Source organism: Haliotis asinina, chromosome 10 (assembly GCF_037392515.1).
Source record: "Haliotis asinina isolate JCU_RB_2024 chromosome 10, JCU_Hal_asi_v2, whole genome shotgun sequence".
In the NCBI taxonomy this organism is placed as follows: domain Eukaryota; kingdom Metazoa; phylum Mollusca; class Gastropoda; order Lepetellida; family Haliotidae; genus Haliotis; species Haliotis asinina.
In genome coordinates, this window is record NC_090289.1 from 17915789 (window position 1) to 17934558 (window position 18770).

Consider the following 18770-nt stretch of genomic DNA (forward strand, 5'->3'; position numbering starts at 1 on the left):
TTTCAGGTTAATGTTAACGGTTCATCTAGTTCCTAGATTTATGTTCAATATCATACGAAACATGCAAAGCTGACACTTCCGGTATTTCATGGCAGACGAAAATAATTCAGGAAACAGAAAATAACTATATTTTTGGTTCATCATCTTATTGTAAATTGTCATTCATCAGACGCAGGTTGCATGGCTTCCCTTATGATTGTTTTCTATCTTTCACACAGTTATAAATATATCTGCTGATGACGTATCAACCTTTGGCAACAGATGCATGATGATGTTGCACAATTGAAGCAAGAGTGTTGAGAAAACAAGGGTGAAGAGCGACAGTACAGAGATCCGCGTGGAGGTATGCATTACTTAGCTTCTCAGCATGATGTCTGATTCGTTAAATGTTTTAAATGTGTAAGAGGGTAGAAGTTAAGAACTGAAGCTGTCGTCAGTACGGGTACTTCAGATATCCAAAACAAAGAGAAAATAATACATCTTATGATCTTAAGATATCCACGGGACAATAAACGGCAGATGAGAAGATATTCCTCAACCGGTTCATGTTATAGTTTCTGTTCGTCTGATTCCTAGTGTTACTATGCATCACAAACTATTCATGACTGTATATCTTTTATCAAGTGCAAGTATGATGGTTACAACTAAGAAATTGAATTGATACGTCCTGGGGTACACGTGTCTGTGTTTTTAATTGGCTTGGGTTCAGTATACCCATGAACACATTCAGCATTTCTGCATGTTTCAACAAGAAATGACAGCTTAGTAGAAAAGACAAGAATTGGTAGGTGGGTGGACGAGTGAGTGAATAGGATTGTGGTGAGTTAGTGAGTGTCATACTGTCAGTATTTCAACTTAACGTTGAACGGTGTAGGAACAGTATGCCATCCATAGAAGCATCAGATATTAGGCAGTGAACGAATAAGCATGTAACAGTTAAACTGTCGTCTGGCTAAAATAATGAGAAACGTACTTAAAATCTGTCTCGTCTATATTTACTTTCAGTGACGATCATCCATGTTTACATTTACTTCCGGTCCCTGAATCTCGTGATATAAACGGTTATTTTCGAACAATATACGTCAGTTAGGACGTTTTCTTTAGTTGGAATAGATAATATAAGATTTTTAGGTTATTGTTAACGGTTCAGAAAATCAGGCTACAAAAACAGTTACATGAAATAAAAACCAAGAAGGATCGGATAGATCACATTCAAGGTATCTGGACATCACTTATTCTGGAGTACATAAAATCACTGTATTCTACTCTACATAAGTGAATGAGGGCTGTCCTTGCAGTAAATGGCTATATTATTAAGTACTAAAAACATCAGGTAGTGGCTTAAGGCATTATGTTGACATCAAACTTGTTTTACATCCCATTGCAGAAGGTGAAAATGAAATGGCATTCATTTTGTGAACTTTAATATGGCACATGAGTGCAGGGTCATGGACAATAGAACACATGGTAGCTGGTCATCAGATTCCTTCCATTCCAGTCCCTATTCCACACTCTTTAATGCCGTTTCTTTAAGCACCTATTTATGTTTTTTTTAGTTCACAGTCAAACCATGGATGACTACTTTACAGAACGTCAGTTAAAGCTGATTCGTGATAAGTTGAATGCAGAGAAGATAAAGCTGTGGTTGGCCCCATATACTTTGGAATCAGGAGAAAAGGGCAATGTTCCAAAGGTTAGCAAATTCTTTCAACTGATCAACAGGTCATTCCAATCAGTGGCTCAGGCTGCAACTGTAGCCACTAGCCTGAAGGCCGAGTCTGATAAGTGTACATCAGTCTAGTGTGACATGACAAACATGTGTCAGTAGATCTCGATAGAGGTTGAACATGCCTGTCACTGTAAAGCTGGAACATGCTGAACTGGGTAAAGGTTGAACATTCCTGTCGCAGTAAGGGATGAACATGCCACAGAGCTTCAGATAACTTGTGTTCATCTCATTTGGGTATCCTAATTTTCCTTTGAGTAACCAAATAAATTGTCCTCACTTCCCTCAAACACATCTGGGTATTTTGCCATTTTCCATTGATTTTAAAAATATAATAAAGTTTAAATATTAGTGTTTGTTATTCATTTTTGATCTGAAATATGAGTTATGATAAAAAAGATGGCAAAGTCAAATTCATGTCCTGAAATAGAACTTCTGTAGGTTTATGCAAGCTTCTGATCGAAAAATATTTTTCATGTCAAAATAAAATATTGCCACCATCAAAGGTACACTCCCATTTCCTCACTTGGCTGTGCTCTTGCGTTTCCTACCCCATGTTTACTAATTACTCATGTGAAATATGTTTTATTCAACATTTTATGCGCCACTCAGGGTATTCAGATCGTTCTTCGCTCCATTAGCCCTGCCAGCTTCCAGTTGAATGGAGTGACGGAACAAGATTAAGCAGAAATTAAAAAGAAATACCATATTGCCTAATTTTATTGGGGACCTGTTGGAGTTTATTTGTCTTGTCTGTCCTCACTATTGTTAAAATTTTCGTAACATTTATTCTACATAAAAACAAGTCTGGTGTAATGGGTGAATGATGCAGGGGAGGTAACTGTAAGTATTCCATATGGAATAATATAGGATTGGCTTGGTCTGCTGACGAGGACAGACGTGTTTATCTCGCTCTCTGAGTCAGTGGTCCTGTATAGATTGTTCTCGCTGAGATTTACAGTGGTTAGTTGGGGGTGTTCTTTGTACTATACCATAAGCATAGTTGGTGAAACTTGCTTTGGTAATTAATTTAGTAATTATATTTTGTAACTGCCTTTAGTTGTAAGTTTGTGCTCGTGAACCTCACTTTCGTGTTTCAGTTGGCTGAGCACGCTCGGCTTTGTGCGTGCGTGTGGCACGTTTGGCTCGTGCAGACCCTACTTCGCGGATTAGGCTTGTCGACAACAGTGATAGCAATGAATTCAGATTCTGATGGGGAATTTACAGCCGACTGGTCGGCTCCTGATGATTTTGAGGAAACTTCCACTCATGCTGAATTCGCTGAGAAATATAATGCTATGTTGGCTAAACGTCCGAAACGAAAACATGATGACGATGTTCAGACAAAATGTAGTTTTAATGAACATAATTTGAAACCCATTGTTATTTTTTCCTCGGTCGACCCTAGTGTCAGTTTGAAATCCGTCAGTCCCGTTGCACTAGCTAAGGACATTCAAAAACATGTTGGTGATATCCATAGCCTGAAGAGGTTGGATAAGGGTGACATTGTGTTACACTGCAGATCGGCTGATCAGTCCAAAATGGCTCTCTCTTTAACGAGAATTTGTGGTAAACAGATCAAAGCTTATGTCCCCAAAAGTCTGCGAGAAACAAAAGGTGTCATTTACAATATCGATCTGGATATTTCTGAAGATGAAATAGTTGAGCAGCTGAAATCCTTTAAAGTTACTGATGCTAAACGTTTGACCAGAGGTAAGGAAAAAGAGCAGACATTATCAGTTCTGTTAACTTTTGCAAGTACTACACTCCCTGAGCATGTATACATGTACTATCAGTCCTTCAAGGTAAGAGCATATGTCCCACCAGCCCTCAGGTGTTATAAATGCCAGCGTTTCGGCCATACATCAACCAATTGTAAAAGTACAGTTCAGGTTTGTGCTCGCTGCAGTGGGGATCATGCCTATGATGCCTGCCCATCTAAAGATACCTTAAAATGTTCAAATTGCGGAGGAAAACACAGCGCTGCCTATAGAGGTTGTAGTAAATACAAGGAAGCGGTTGAAATCCAACGTGTAAAAGTTGAGAACAAAGTTTCTTATAAAGAAGCCGTACAAATGGTCAAAGAGAACAACACTACTATGCCTGTGTCATTTGCAAATGTTGTCAAACGTCGTCCTAATAAACAGCCAGTTGTTTCATCTTCTCAGCAAGTTGCAACAAGTCTGCCTTCAGTGAAGGTCACTCAGGGTTCGAACAGAGCAAATAAATGCTCTTGTCAGTGTTCTATCAATGGTGATAGGTCGTTGGATCACTCGCAGTCTACACATCTATCTGGCGATCGCAGCACATCCCAAGTTGAATATTCAACTGAAAATCTTGTTGCATTCCTGCTAGAGGTTATCACAGTCAGCTTTGGTGCTACAAACCGTGATGACCAAATATATCGAATTATGTCCGCTGCAAAGTCTCATCTCCACATTGATATATCTCAAGATATCTTCCGTTCTTTTTCCACTGATAAATCATGATGGATAGCGCCATCTTACTATTAACTATTCTGCAGTGGAATGAACAGAGTTTAGTGGCACACGGTCCTCATCTTAAAGCGTTTCTTGGAAAACTGGAATTCAAACCGGATGTACTATGCATTCAAGAAACCTTTCTCTGGCCTGAGTGTCAGTTCAAAATTAATGGCTATGTTTGCATGCGAAAAGACCGCATTGAATATGACCCTAAGACTAGAAATCCCAAACGTGGCGGTTGTGCTATTTTTGTTAAATCGGATTTAACATATAATAGCCATACCTTGCCGAAACTTAATTTTGAGGCAAATGCTGTGGAAATTGTCTCAGAAGAGAAGCAATTCCTAACCATTGTTAATATATACAGCAATGGTACGCCATCTTTAGATGATTATAAAATGCTGACAAATTCTATAGCTACACCAGTTTTGATATGTGGTGATTTTAATAGTCACAATGTACTGTGGGGAAGCAGGCATACAAATCATGCTGGTCAAGTTGTAGAAAATCTTTTGGATGACACAGGTTTGATAGTGCTAAACTCTGGCGAAATGACCCTTATAAATACTAGTAACTTTACTTTCTCAGCATTGGATCTTACCCTTGTCTCGCCTATATTATCACACAAATGTCAGTGGGGTGTTTATCAAAATGACAGTCTGGGGAGTGATCACTTTCCAGTTTTCACTGAAATATCATTTAAACCTCTTCGAACACTTGGACTAGGAATTTCTAGATGGAGATTTAAATCTGCAGATTGGCATAAATTTGTTGAACATTGTTCAAATGAAATAACGTGTGATTTGCTTACAGATGACATTGAAAGGTCAAATTACAATCTAACTTTCTCTTTGACTAAAATCTCAGAAAGAGCTATTGGGAAAACTTCTGGAAAGCCAAATACTCGAAATACTCAGTATTGGTGGAATAAGGATTGTGACAAAGCTGATAAAGCTCGACAAAAGGCCTATAACCGACTTCGCAGGACATCCTTACCTGTTGATTTAGAAGACTTTCGCAAAAAACGGGCTGAATTCCAGCGTCTTGTACGCTCTTTAAAACGCAACAGTTGGCGTTCTTATATATCTACAATAAACAGGCATACTTCCTTGTCTTCTGTTTGGACCAAAGTAAAAAGGATTAGTGGGAACCACAATAGATCCCCTATTCCTGTTTTGGATCAAAGTGCTATTTCCCGTGAAGAGAAAGCCAATCTTTTAGCAGATCAGTTTGAGGCTGTTAGCAGCTATGAAAACTTTTCTACTCAATTTAAAAAGGAAGTCACATATTTAGAGAATGAGATTATCCCTAAAATTTCAGATTCTTTATTACAACCTTTTCCTGAATATGATTTATCCTTTCACCTGGGAGAATTAAAATCTGCAATATCAAAAGGTAAGAATACATCTCCTGGTGCGGATGAATTGTGCTACGAACACTTTAAACATATGCCCGATTCATCTTTAGAAGTCATACTAACTATCATAAATCAAAGCTGGATATCTGGAAAGTTACCCAGGAGCTGGAGACATGCTGTTGTTATCCCTGTTCCTAAACCTGGTAAAGATCCATCTCGCCCTGTTTCATACAGACCAATAGCCTTAACGTCTAATTTGTGTAAAATCATGGAAAGGATGGTCACAAATCGTCTGAGTTTCTACTTAGAATCAAATGAATTATTAGCGAGGCTACAGTGTGGGTTTAGGAAAACTCGATCATGCACAGATCACCTAGTTCGACTACAAAATGAAGCGCAGAAAGCATTAGGAAACCAAGAGTATATGCTGTGTGTATTTTTAGACATTGAAAAGGCATATGATATGTTATGGAGAAATGGCCTTTTATTTAAACTGCAAAGGTTAGGGGTAAAGGGACGTATGCTACAGTGGATAAAGTCCTTCCTAACTGATCGAACCATACAAGTTCGTATTGGGCAACACGTGTCTGACGTGCGAATTATTGTAAATGGCACTCCGCAGGGCAGTGTTATAAGCCCTTTGCTCTTTAATATCATGATCAATGATTTCTTTTCTGAACTTCCGTTAAATATTGACGCATCACAATTTGCAGATGATGGTGCTTGTTGGAGACGTTTTGGAAACATTGAGTTTGTTCACAAATCTATTCAATTGGCTCTAAATTCTATCGATCTTTGGTGTTCAAAGTGGGGGTTCAAGGTATCCACTTCTAAATCAGTTGCTATGTTCTTCACAAGACGTAAACTTCCCCCAAATCTGAAGCTACACATTGGTGGTCGGGACATAAAATTTGTTTCAGAATTTAAATTCTTGGGTGTAATCTTTGATCAAAAACTCACATGGTCCAGCCACATCGATTACATTTCATCAAAATGCACTAAAGCTCTCAATTTACTGAAGAGCGTGTCTTCCACAAAGTGGGGTGCTGATAAATCGTCCTTGCTTCTTTTGTACAAAGCACTCATTTTGTCTAGATTATAATACGGTTGTCAAGTTTTCATGAATGCTGCAAAATGTCATTTGGTTAAACTTGATCGTGTTCAAGCTAAAGCTCTTCGGATATGCACTGGTGCCTTTCCTACTACACCAGTTTCTGCCTTGCAGGTGGAATGCTCAGAACCTCCTTTGCAATACCATCGTCTTAAAGTGGCCCTTAAGTACTATTTATCTTTAAAAGCTTCATCTAGGTATCAACCAGCAACTGATATTTTGTGTGATTGTGTGGAATATGCCATGTGTGATTGGAATCATGGAAAACCACCATTTGGATTACTCGTTCAACAATTTGCATCACAGTACGAGTTGAACAATCTTCAGCTGAATGCTGCGCAATCTCTACCTAAAACGGTTCCATGGACTTTAACACAACCTTCGATTTCTTATGATTTATCGGAGCTTGTAAACAAACAAATGTCACCATGTGTTGTTAAAATCCTAACCCAAGACTACATTCACAACAAATATAGTAATTTTACTCATATTTACACTGATGCTTCAAAAGATCCCAGAACCGGTCATGTTGGTGGGGCCTTTTATATTCCTGATCTTGGTTTATCTAAAAGATTTAGATTGACTGATCATCTGTCTGTGTTTGCAGCAGAATTGACAGCTATACTTCAAGCTTTAAAATGGGTAAAAGATAACGAGCACGAAGCAATAATTCTTACTGATTCGTTATCAGCTATACAAGCAATTCAATCAGGTATCCAAGGTCCACGCAGTGACATTATATATGACATCTTGTATCTTGATACTGTTCTAAACTCCATGTACATCAGCTGTGATATTGCTTGGATCCCTGCACATGTTGGTGTAGCTGGGAACGAAGTAGTCGACACACTTGCTAAGATGGCTTGCAACAGACCACAGCCAGATATTCAATCAATTAAGCCCATTCCAAGAGATTACTGGTTTGTCATTTCATCGTCAATAAATGCCTCTTGGCAAAATACATGGGACAGTGAAACTACAGGTAGACACATGTACTCGATTTGTCCTGCAGTAAACAAACATTTTAAAATCCGTAGGCGTTGCCGCAGAGATGAAGTTGTTTTAACTCGCCTCAGGCTAGGACACTGTGGATTAAAGGCATATAAAAGCATTTTAGATAAAGACATCTCTCCTATGTGTGAAAGCTGTAACTTACACTGCCCAGAAACAGTTCAGCACTACCTCATTGAATGTCCAGCTCATGAAAACCCACGCAAGGCTCTTAGAGACATTGTGCTTAATAAAACCAAAACTATTTTTACGCTGAACGCAATACTTGGCGATAATTTAATGTATGGTTGCATACAAAGAGCTGTATTAGACTTCCTCGTCAAAACGGATAAGTACGACGTAATTTAACTGGACAAGAATGTAACTGTTTGTTAAGTGTTGGGCGCATATAGGTCTTTTAAGGCCCAAGGTCGCCCTAAAACCTTACCTACCTACCTACCTATGGAATAATACCCTCCTGTTCCTTCACTCCGTTGATCCAGAAGCTAGAAGGGGAAATGGAGACGAAGAACGGTCTGATCTACCAAGAGTTGCCCTTAAAATGTTGAGTAAGAAATATTTCACGTGAGTAATTGTTCAACATGGGGCTGGAAATGTGAGAGCACAACCCGGTGAAAAAATGGGTGTGTACTTTTGATGGTAGCGATGTTTTATTTTGACATGAAAAATATTTTTCGACCCGAAACACAGGAAGTATGTTGCCAATCTTTGAGCGCTTCGCTCGCATATAAGAAGACTGGTCATTTTCTCTATGCTGCGCACCTCATTTGCGCTACATTTTACCTGTGGTCTGAGTAAAGGTTGAACATGCCTATCTCAGTAAAGGTTGAACATGCTAATCTCAGTAAATGTTGAACATACCAGTCTCAGTAAAGGTTGAACATGAAGATGTCAGTAAAGAATGAACATACTTTTGTATGTGGTACATTTTTCATTCTCCTAATTTGATCTATATTATAGGAACTGATTGACAGATATGCCAAAGATCTGGGACTTCCAGATACAGAAGTTGTTGAGTTGTTGGAATCTCTCAGGCAACATGCTCTTCAAAAACTTGCTGAACGAGACAAATTTCAGAAGGAAGGCATAGCCACTTTGAAAATGATTGTTACTGGCTGCCAAACTGAAGAGGTATGGGACTGAGGATCCTCCTGGAATATGTAATATTCTGTTCTGTTGAAAAAAAATGTTTTACATTAATACTAATGCTTCAGTTTTATAACATTGATACCCAATTGTAATCTTTCACTACTTTAACAGCCATTAAATGGCTTATGTTCAGTGGGTTTGTATTGTATTAACAGTTTGGTATTCAATATTGACTTACTTTTTTTATTCAATCATGTTCTCCGTTAATACTATTACGGGACTAATGTTCTTGGGTCGTATTGGTTTTTTTCTGCTGTATCCACATATGTATCTAGATCCTAAAAACAGATGTTTAAGAAACAGCAACTTCATCTGTTCATATGTCAATTTGCAGGGTTTGAGGAAGCAAGCGTATACAACAGAAATCCAATTAAGTTCTGATGGATCAGAATTACGGAAGAAGGTGGCACAGAAGTCTAATCTTCCTATTGACCAGATCAAGCTCATCACCTGTGGTCGCGTCATTAAAGACAATACTTCCTTGCAAGAACAGAATGTTAAGGTTTGTACATTGCATGGCAAAAGTAATTTACCAAGGCATGATGTGTTCCTCACAATTTGTAATGCAGACATTCAGGAATGCTGTCTGCTGGTAATAACAGTTTTTGTCTCACAGACATAGTTCATTCTGATGTTTTAATCATATATATTTTTTCGTCAGAATGGATCCAAGGTGATGGCAGTGCGACTATCTGTTGCTGAGGCAGAGGCACACAGGCAACAGCAACAGGCCTCTAATGTTGCCAAGACTCGAGAAGCAGCAGAACTTCTCACATCCAAGATAGACTCAGGTAGATCTTTACCATAAAAGCACATTGTCCTTTTACTGATGTTGATGTTTTGCAACATTCCATGCAGACATCTGTTAGTACTGGTACTGAGAAGATTTTTTTTATCACATGCAACTATATGTATTCTGGGATGTTCTAATTTTGAATTGACTATGACCTTTGTGAGCATCATGTTGGAAAGAGTGAGAAAGCTCTTTCCATTTGTAAAAGTGAGAAAGAATGAGCTACAACGAACAAATCTGTGATCAATCATAGATCCCCAGTGAGCAGTTTTGTGAAATACCTTGCTGTCTTGTGTAGTATATTTGTATCATTCTCAGTTATCATGATTATACAAAAACAACATACAAAACGTAAGAAAGGCAGTTGTTTTTATTTATTAGCAATATCAAATGAATTTGTATAGTTGCACAAGGCCATGTAGAAGAATGTTTGTTCAGGTGGGTGACACTTGTTTTAGTATCATTACAACATTGATGGATGTATATGAATATCAATCAAGTTGCTGTTATTATACCCTGTCGCGCGTTTAGTGAGAAGTGGGATATATAGTATTAGGCTCCATCTGTCCCTACGTACAGATTGGAATATCTTAAGAACGGTTGTCTAGATTCTTTTCATATTTAATATCTAGGTTTATCACAATAAAAGAAATGTCTTAGTCAGGTTTGGTGACCTTGACCTTCATCTCAAGGACACAAGGGGACTTTAGCATTTTACCTTGTCATCAAGATATCTCAAGAAAGGTTCACTGGATTTTCTTCATATTCAACACCAAGCAATCTAGGGACGATGCAAGGTCCTGTCGATTTTGGTGACCTTCATGTCATTTTCAAGGTCACAGCAACAATTTGAAGATTTCGGCATGTTAGCTGCATGTTAAGTTTGTCAGCAACATATCTCAAGAACCATTTCGTGGATTGTCTTCATATTCATCACCAAATTTTATCTAGGGAAGGCACAGAGACCAGTCAATTTTGATGACCTTCACATAATTTTCAAGGTCATGTTGACTGAAGATTTCAGCTTGTTAAATTGCATGTTAAGCTTGTTACATACAGTTTTCAGCACCTGACTCCAATGAAGAATACTTCTAAGTGACTCTTCAAAATAGTTTTGTGTTTGAACAACTACAGTGCAAGATATCAAGAGAGTTTGAGAGTAATGTTTTTGTTGACATTTTACTTCATCGACCTTCACTTTCATTTCTTTTGTTTGATTTGATAACATGCGGCAGGGGATTATGTCACCTTAGTGACAATGCTTGTTTATGAATTAATTATAAAACCAGAATTATGTGATGTTTCATGCCATACCAGCACATAATAATGATAGTTAAAATGTAATAATGAATGAAAAGTAATACTAGCAGCAAATGAAAAGCAGACAAACTATAATCCTTAAGAGTATTACCTGACATTTCATCTTTAATCTGGCTTTTAATGTTGCAGAAGAAGATGACTTTGACATCCAAATTGCCGACCAGACTGGGAAGCCATTACAGCTGCCTCTGGAAGAAAAGAAGGTTTGTCAACACCCCTCTTGTATTTTACCATATCATTTGAAAATAGTTTTCTGACATTGAACTGATAGTGAAGTTGTTGTAGACTAAATATTTAGCATGTTTAAATATTAACTGCATCATAAGGCTATTGTGCACTAGTCTACACATGTCTGCCATGTATTAGATGTGTTATCACATGCTGACCGCTTCACAGTAATTGTTTGTAGAACATTATTGTGTCTTAAAAATGCTTATGACATCATGGCTTTGCCTTAAATTTGTCATGTTTATTAGTTACAAGCAGCATATTGACGTGCATATTTGTTGGTGAGTAGTGTGTATGTGTTAAAATCATGATACACTTAGTCACTTCATTCTCATTTCTGATCAACATAATCAAATGACAAGTTATTGCTGTTGGAATGAATTATTATATATAACAGTATGCAGTGTCCCTTGTTTCCTGTACATATCTGCCTGTCTGTCTTTCGGTTACTTTACTTTTCAATATATGATGATGTTGACATAGAATATTAGTCGAGTTGGCCTCATTCATACAATTTTGTCTTGCTGTAGGCCCTGACCCTTGCTATGACACTGCATGAGAAGGGACGTGCATCGCTGAAGAAGAAGGAGATATCTCAAGCTTTGTTGTTGTTCCTGGAAGCTGACACTGAGTTTAGGTAAGTAAATAAAGACTTCATATTTCCATCCATTTGTTTACATGACCATTGAAGAAAGTCTGGTGGAACAGTAGTTGGAAAAACTCTCCACTCACATGTCCAATTAGATATATTACAGAAGTGTAGTGTATATACATAAGTAGGAGATCATGGAATCATCCCACAGATGACATCCTTACCTTGTGTCAGCTTCTGACAGGGTTACATCTGTTGTCATGTGGATGAGGAGTCTGACCTCAAATCAGAAACCTCAGAGTTTCAGATTCCAGTCTTGGGAAATGTTATGGTTATGGAATTTTGGATAACCTAAATGTTAAAACATTCCTTTGTCACACGTCTGTCCTGGGACCTATGATCGGTATATAGTTCTGTTGTTTGTCTATTGCAGCAAGTGCAAGGCTGAACTACTGAATGCTGTTGACAACTATGCTGTACTGTGTCTGGATATTGTATGGTGCTATCTCTGTCTCAAGAATGTGGATCAGCTTCCTGATGCAGGTACAAAATGTCATAGCTAAACCTTTGCAAGACAACTATAAATAATACAGGTGAAGATGAATGCACATATTTAATCATCCCTCTGAACTGTTGTGTTTTACAAGAGATTTGTACAACCATTAAATGTTAAATGTGATGCGTTTTGTCATGCTGCTTTGCTTTCATCTTGTTCCTTTCTAGAATGGAGACTTGAACAGAGTGAAAAATGTTTCCTCCGAAGTTACGGTGCTAATAATGAGCGCCTGACAGCAGTGAAGGTACATGAGAATCAGTATGCTAAATAATATACAGTACACTTCTCAGTTTTAGTTAAAATGTAGGTGAAAAGCATGAAGGCTAATTCACAGAGTGGAATTCCCATGGAAGAAAAATCATGACTATTAAGCAGTCCCTTGCCTGCTGTTGCCACCCTGTTGTAGGTCCAGTATATGTCTGCATGCTGTAGTCACCCTGTTGTAAGTCAAGTATATCTCAGCATTCTGTTGCCACCCTGTTGTAAGTCAAGTATATCTCAGCATGCTGTAGTCACCCTGTTGTAAGTCCAGTATATGTCCGCATGCTGTTGCCACCCTGTTGTAAGTCAAGTATATCTCAGCATTCTGTTGCCACCCTGTTGTAAGTCAAGTATATCTCAGCATGCTGTAGTCACCCTGTTATAAATCCATTGTATGTCTGCATGCTGTAGTCACCATGTTGTAAGTCCAGTATATCTCTGCATGCTGTTGCCACCTTGTTGTAAGTCAAGTACATCTCCCCATGCCATTGTCACCATGTTGTAAATCCAGTACATCTCCCCATGCTGATGTTGCTCTGTTGTAAGTTCAGTACATCTCCCCATGCTGTTGCCATTGCAGGGTGGGACAGGGAGTGAACAAGCCCAGGCCTTGTTCATGAGGCTCCATCTCCTGCAAGGAGTCATGGCCTTCCATCAACATCGAGTCAAGGTTGCAGCCAAACTCTTAAACCAGGTAATACAGCTTTAATTCTGATTCCTTCAGATTACATGATATTATGACTGTTGGAATTTCTACATTGAGTATAATGTTTGCAACTATTTATTGAAGTACTGACATATTAGTGCCCCAGGGTTTTTTGATCCTCAAAAATAATACATGACTCACCAACTGATGAAGGGGCAAGGAACAGCCCAGAAACGTTGTGAAAACAATGAAGAAGTTGACATCCATAACATTTTCTTGTATATGACTAACCAGATCAGATCAATAATTGCCCAGGTAACAGATCGTTTTCCTCCAAATATGTGCTGTGGTATTATTGAGTATCATTTGTGTCCAAGATGTCTCTTGCTATTACATATTTGTCTGTTACAGGCTGAAAACGAGTTAAAGTCTTTACAAGTGGATGAGAATCTCATTACTGAAGGCAAGTACAACTGAAGTCACCCAAATTATTTGATAGAGGGTGGAGTTGATCACTGAACTACTAATGATATTTATGGTTGTAAGATAGGGCTGAGTATTTCTCTGATGTATACTTGCATTAAATAAGAATGTGATAGGCTTCCCTACAACAGGAAGAGTAGAATGATGTCCGTGACGTCTGTTTTCAGTGATGACTCTTGGCTTCAAAGAAAAGGAAGCTCGACTTGCTCTAAGGGCATGTAAAGGGAATGTCCAGCAAGCCGTGGACCACATCATCAACAGGAGAAAGGTATTTCAGTTTTGCAGAGTGTCAAACCTGAAGAATTTATAACAGACCATGGCATCCAGAGTGATCATATTGATCTCTACATTTGAGATCTTATATCTGAAGATTCTTTGGTAATATTGACTTTTTTAATTTCACTACTGCATCCACAAATGAAGGCCTGTATCAGCCTTGAATTGTGAAATCATAACAGTAGATATTAGAGATAATATATGACAGTTTGTCTTCTTCAGGAGAAGAAAGAGATGAATATGAAGGTGAATCAAGAAAGGAAAGAAAGGATGAGAGCCAAGAAATTTGGGAAAACTGCAAGCGGAGAATGGTCAGTACTGGTCATTTACAGGAGTTGGTAAACGATACAGAAACAAATCTCTCTAAACATTCCAGACATATGGAGTATTGCCCAACCTTTGGGAACCAGGTGTCTTTGACATAGCTCTCCTGGAAAAACTTAAACGTCTAAACGTTCCCTCTATACAAACACTACAGGAGAATCGTCTTCCACTGAACAACTTCATCTCTAGAGTGATCATCAGTTGTCAGATTTTAACCTTAGACCTTTGTCATGGTTGACTTGATCTCTCATGATACAGCCTCAGAGGAGGTTAAACTTAACTTATGTTATACTTTTATTTGTTTTATGCAGGAGAATATTCATAGAATGTGTATATCTATTTATATACATGTATAGAGGTTCATGAATATACTATTTTGATTCAGTGGTAGGTTTATTTCTAACAGTACATCAAGTGATGGTTTCAGCAGACATATGCTGTACAAACACAAAGTTAATAGCTTTAGGAATCTGGTGTAATTAAGATGACCTTGTTGTAGCCCTAGTGGTTAAGGTTAATTTAGCAGAGGTTGTTTTGTAGGAGGGGCCAAGGATGTCATGTAATTTTCAGATTCAGCATTATAACATAGTGTGTGTGATGTAAAATATGATGTCACAATGGCAATACTTCAGTCTTTTAACCAGATCTTGTAAGGGACAGTGTTGTTCACAACAGTGGTGGAAGTATCAGCGCACCCACAAGTTGTGTTCAGCCTCCTGTGTAAAACAGACTTAAAACATTGTCCAGTAGTAGTCTTCATTTTCACTGACCATTTACGGGTGGTGATTCATTTTTTGTGCTCATTTGTCGAAGGTTAATGGACCCATTTGTATTAAATCATGATTTTATTGATGGGATTGAAGCATGTAATATTGATGTTTACACAGGCTGAACATGCAAAATATGGACATGTTGGTTGGAATGGGGTTTGGCTCTGGTGCAGCGGCAGAGGCTCTCAAACAGGGTAATAATGATGTCAACTTGGCTCTGGAGGTCAGTCCTTACACCACACTCAGCTTACACAGCTTCCTTCTCATAACACTGAAATAATGCTCATAGAGTTCTGTGGAAATGAAAGATGCTTTCCTTTTTATGACGTACAGATGAGTTTAAAGAAGGTAGGTCTTGTATCATGATATGTGTTGAAGATAATCTGTCATGTTTCTGCTCTAAAGATTCTACAGACACATCCAGAGCTGCTTGAAATAACTGATCCAGAGGACGAGTGGGAGGATGTGGATGTCACAGACGATATGTTGGCTCAGGTAACTATTCTACATGTAGCTGGTACAGCAGTGTATACTTGTATATCATCTCAGAGATCCAGTGAGCACTAGTTCATCAGGTCACAACATTCCTGGTAACAAAATTAGGATCCAAGGGAGATGTTTGTTCTTTTGACTGAATGATGAAACTTGAAACATTTGATCTTTTATGGATAATCCTTATCTAGTTCTTTATGTATTTTTGTACGTATTGATGATATCTTCTTGGTAGCTCCAAAATGTAACATGAAGGGTTTTTTGTCAATTTGGAAGACGCAACAAGATGGAATGGGTTTTTTTAAAAGTATCCATATTTGCTGATAGTATTTCTGTGTAGTTTTACACAAGTGTACATTAAATGAGACATATTCAGATTCAGATGCCTAGTACCAGAGACTTTCAAGTGAACTGGTATATTTAGTGCTCATGTCAAAGCAAAGTGTACTTTTTGTGATGAGATTGCCAACACACTTTCCAGCTGACAGCCTTGGGTTTTGAGTTGGAGATGGGCCGTCGATCACTGCAGAAACACAAAGGGGATGTTGAGAAGGCTGTAGATGACCTTATCAGATCTGGAGGCTTTATACCGCCCATGGCCTCCAAGCCAGGTACCACACACTTGTAGAATGTCAAGTTCATGTCAATAGTCACAGAAGAATATTGAGGGTCACCATTAGAAGTACTTGATAGATTCTTAGGAAAGCAGATAAAATTGTTTTGAAAGGGACAAGAAAACAATTTATGCATTGCAAATAGGTAGAGTTGTAATCACTTACTGAACTGTTAAGGCATGGCAGTTTGGGGATAAAGTGTTAAATATAATTATAGTTCACTCTAGTTATGAATCTACACGTATACAAGTTTCACTTGTGTCATGATTGTTATTCACACATTTGTAATTATGTATCACTTAAATGTCAAAAAGTACATACCAGTACTTTTAAGAAACGTGTGAGTATCCGCTGAGGTGTTAAGTTGTTTATGAGATGGTAATGAGAAAGTTTACAAAATTCTTTTTAACAACCTATCTTTGTCAGTAGATGTTAGGACTTGACTCCGTGCAACTCATAAAACCAACACTAAGGACTTCTTTGAGAAGCATTTGTTTTGCTTCATGACAGGGTGGTATTCAAGTCTTGTACAGCTTGTATTTATCTAAAGCCAAGACTCCATGCTACAGGTCCGTCCAGGAACAGAGACGATCCCAAAGAAAGGAAGGAGATGGAAGCACTGGACAATCTGATGTCTGACATTTCCAGGGACGAGGAGGATTACCTTGACCTCACATTGAAGGAGGAATCTGAGATTCTCTGTGAATACAAAACCATGCTTGCCAGTCTGGATGTGTCATAGATACAAGTGCCAAGTCATTACAAAATTCCTCTTCTCAGGATACAGCCGGCAGAGTTTTTGTTATATTTTATTGTTCATAGTTAGGTAAAGAATAGAGTGCTTTGTATAATAGCAAAAATATTGGAAAATTTGTTTGGTATTCATTCTAAAGCTGCATTACTAATAAAGTAATTGAATTAGGCTGAAGAACAAAATGTTAATCATCAGCTTATGTTATGTTTTGTGGTTAATCTATCAGGAACTTACAACTCTCTGCACAGTACAAGCAAAGCATAGGGTAGTGACTGGATCTAAATGAAAAGTCAATTTCCTAATTCAGCCAATAGTTTCTTATCTCTTATTTGCAAGACTGCTGGCAGTCATCAGCAACCAGACCAACATGGTTGAGCTTGATTTGTGATCTATATTCAGTAGGGGTACATGATCAAATGAAATGGCAGCTATTCCTACTTGGCAGTTGTACAGTTAATCATTTAATCCTTCAATCAGAAAAAAATGTGTGATGATAGTTTGGGAGGGTGGTTAGTTTCAATAAATTGTTTCAGTTGTTTCTGATCCATATGGTTCAAGACATGCTGCTTAATATGATCTTTATAAAACAGTCGCACATTGAACTCATGTCTTCTTGCCACAGTTTTCAAAAGAGAAACTACTCTTTAGTCAGGGGAACTTTACTGTATAATTTTAGGAGTCTGATTTTCCTACCGTGGTGTCTGCATCCACTGAAACAATTCCTGGCTTTTGTTTAAAACAGTGCAAAATTGTGTAATGGCCTATGTCACAAAGTCCATGATCTGAATATCCGTAAAACATCAATGATGATATTCGATAGGCTAAATATTAAGGAAACAAATGTGAAAATAAAGATAAAGCCCTATATGTAGAAAAGTATATATCTATATTGAAAAATCTTTATAGATAACAACTTCTTGTTGTATGTTATCAAAATTTGTTCAATACTAGTATTGTACTTTCAAACGTTTGCCACTCAAACAAGTATGTTCCTGGTTGTGAAAACATGAAACCATTTATGTGTATTAGTGAGTTTTTCACTATTGCATTACTAAGCCAATTGAAATTCCCATCAGTGAATAAATTCATCAGATCATGTTTGGTTGGTTTGTTCATTGGTTATGGATTTGACTATTTGAGATATGCTACCGAGCATATGTGTTGTGATGATGGTTTATGCATTGTGATGATTGGACAGTTAGTTTTCATAGATCATGCACACATGTACCTACAAATTGTGTTCTGATGTTTCTTAAACTGTGACCCTTTAATTATACAACCAATTTTGTTTCTTGTTTGGAAAATATACACACCTATCATGTATCATACTTCAGACAACAAGATGTTTTAGACCAGGGATACTCTACAACAGGGATAGGTCACTCGCTTGCTTTCTTTACCATTTGTACTAATTAACGTGTGCCTCATCATGCTCCAACGCACACAGTGACTTGGCTCGTTCCCAGTGCACCTTCAGTTGTGTTTAACCAGGGAGACTATTTAGAATACAATATATATACCTTTTAGATTATCCCTGGTTTAACAAAACTTCAGCCAGTTTATTGTATCAGTCGGAATTTTACAATGAATGAATGAATTATAGTAAGAATCAAGAGCAAGAATCATGTGCATTAATGAACGAAATGAAGAAAAAGAATTAAAGAAAGAGGTACATATGTGAATGAATGAAAGAATAAATGATACACCGCGACCTTTCCTCCCAAAACATGTTAAAGAACACAAACATATCATCAGAACATGTGTTAACATCAGCTGTCCTTTTAAAAAATCTACTTTGAAACATTTTTGTTTGCATTAATAATT

The 18770-nt window shown here is 37.8% G+C and overlaps 2 protein-coding genes across 2 annotated transcripts in view; both read left to right on the forward strand.

Moving 5' to 3' along the window:
- The window catches only part of LOC137298287 (armadillo repeat-containing protein 8-like), an 801735-nt gene that overhangs the window by 142771 nt on the left and 640194 nt on the right, over positions 1–18770 (forward strand). The gene's annotated exons all lie outside the window — the stretch shown is intronic.
- LOC137298428 (NEDD8 ultimate buster 1-like) lies at positions 57–18044 on the forward strand. The gene is made up of 17 exons (XM_067830693.1): positions 57–343; positions 1557–1693; positions 8649–8819; positions 9172–9339; positions 9499–9628; positions 11080–11153; positions 11709–11815; positions 12204–12313; positions 12494–12570; positions 13168–13281; positions 13645–13696; positions 13884–13984; positions 14215–14303; positions 15204–15309; positions 15492–15581; positions 16060–16189; positions 16762–18044. The coding sequence occupies exons 2-17, from the start codon at positions 1571–1573 to the stop codon at positions 16932–16934; spliced, it is 1815 nt and encodes a 604-aa protein (XP_067686794.1). The 5' UTR covers positions 57–343; positions 1557–1570; the 3' UTR covers positions 16935–18044.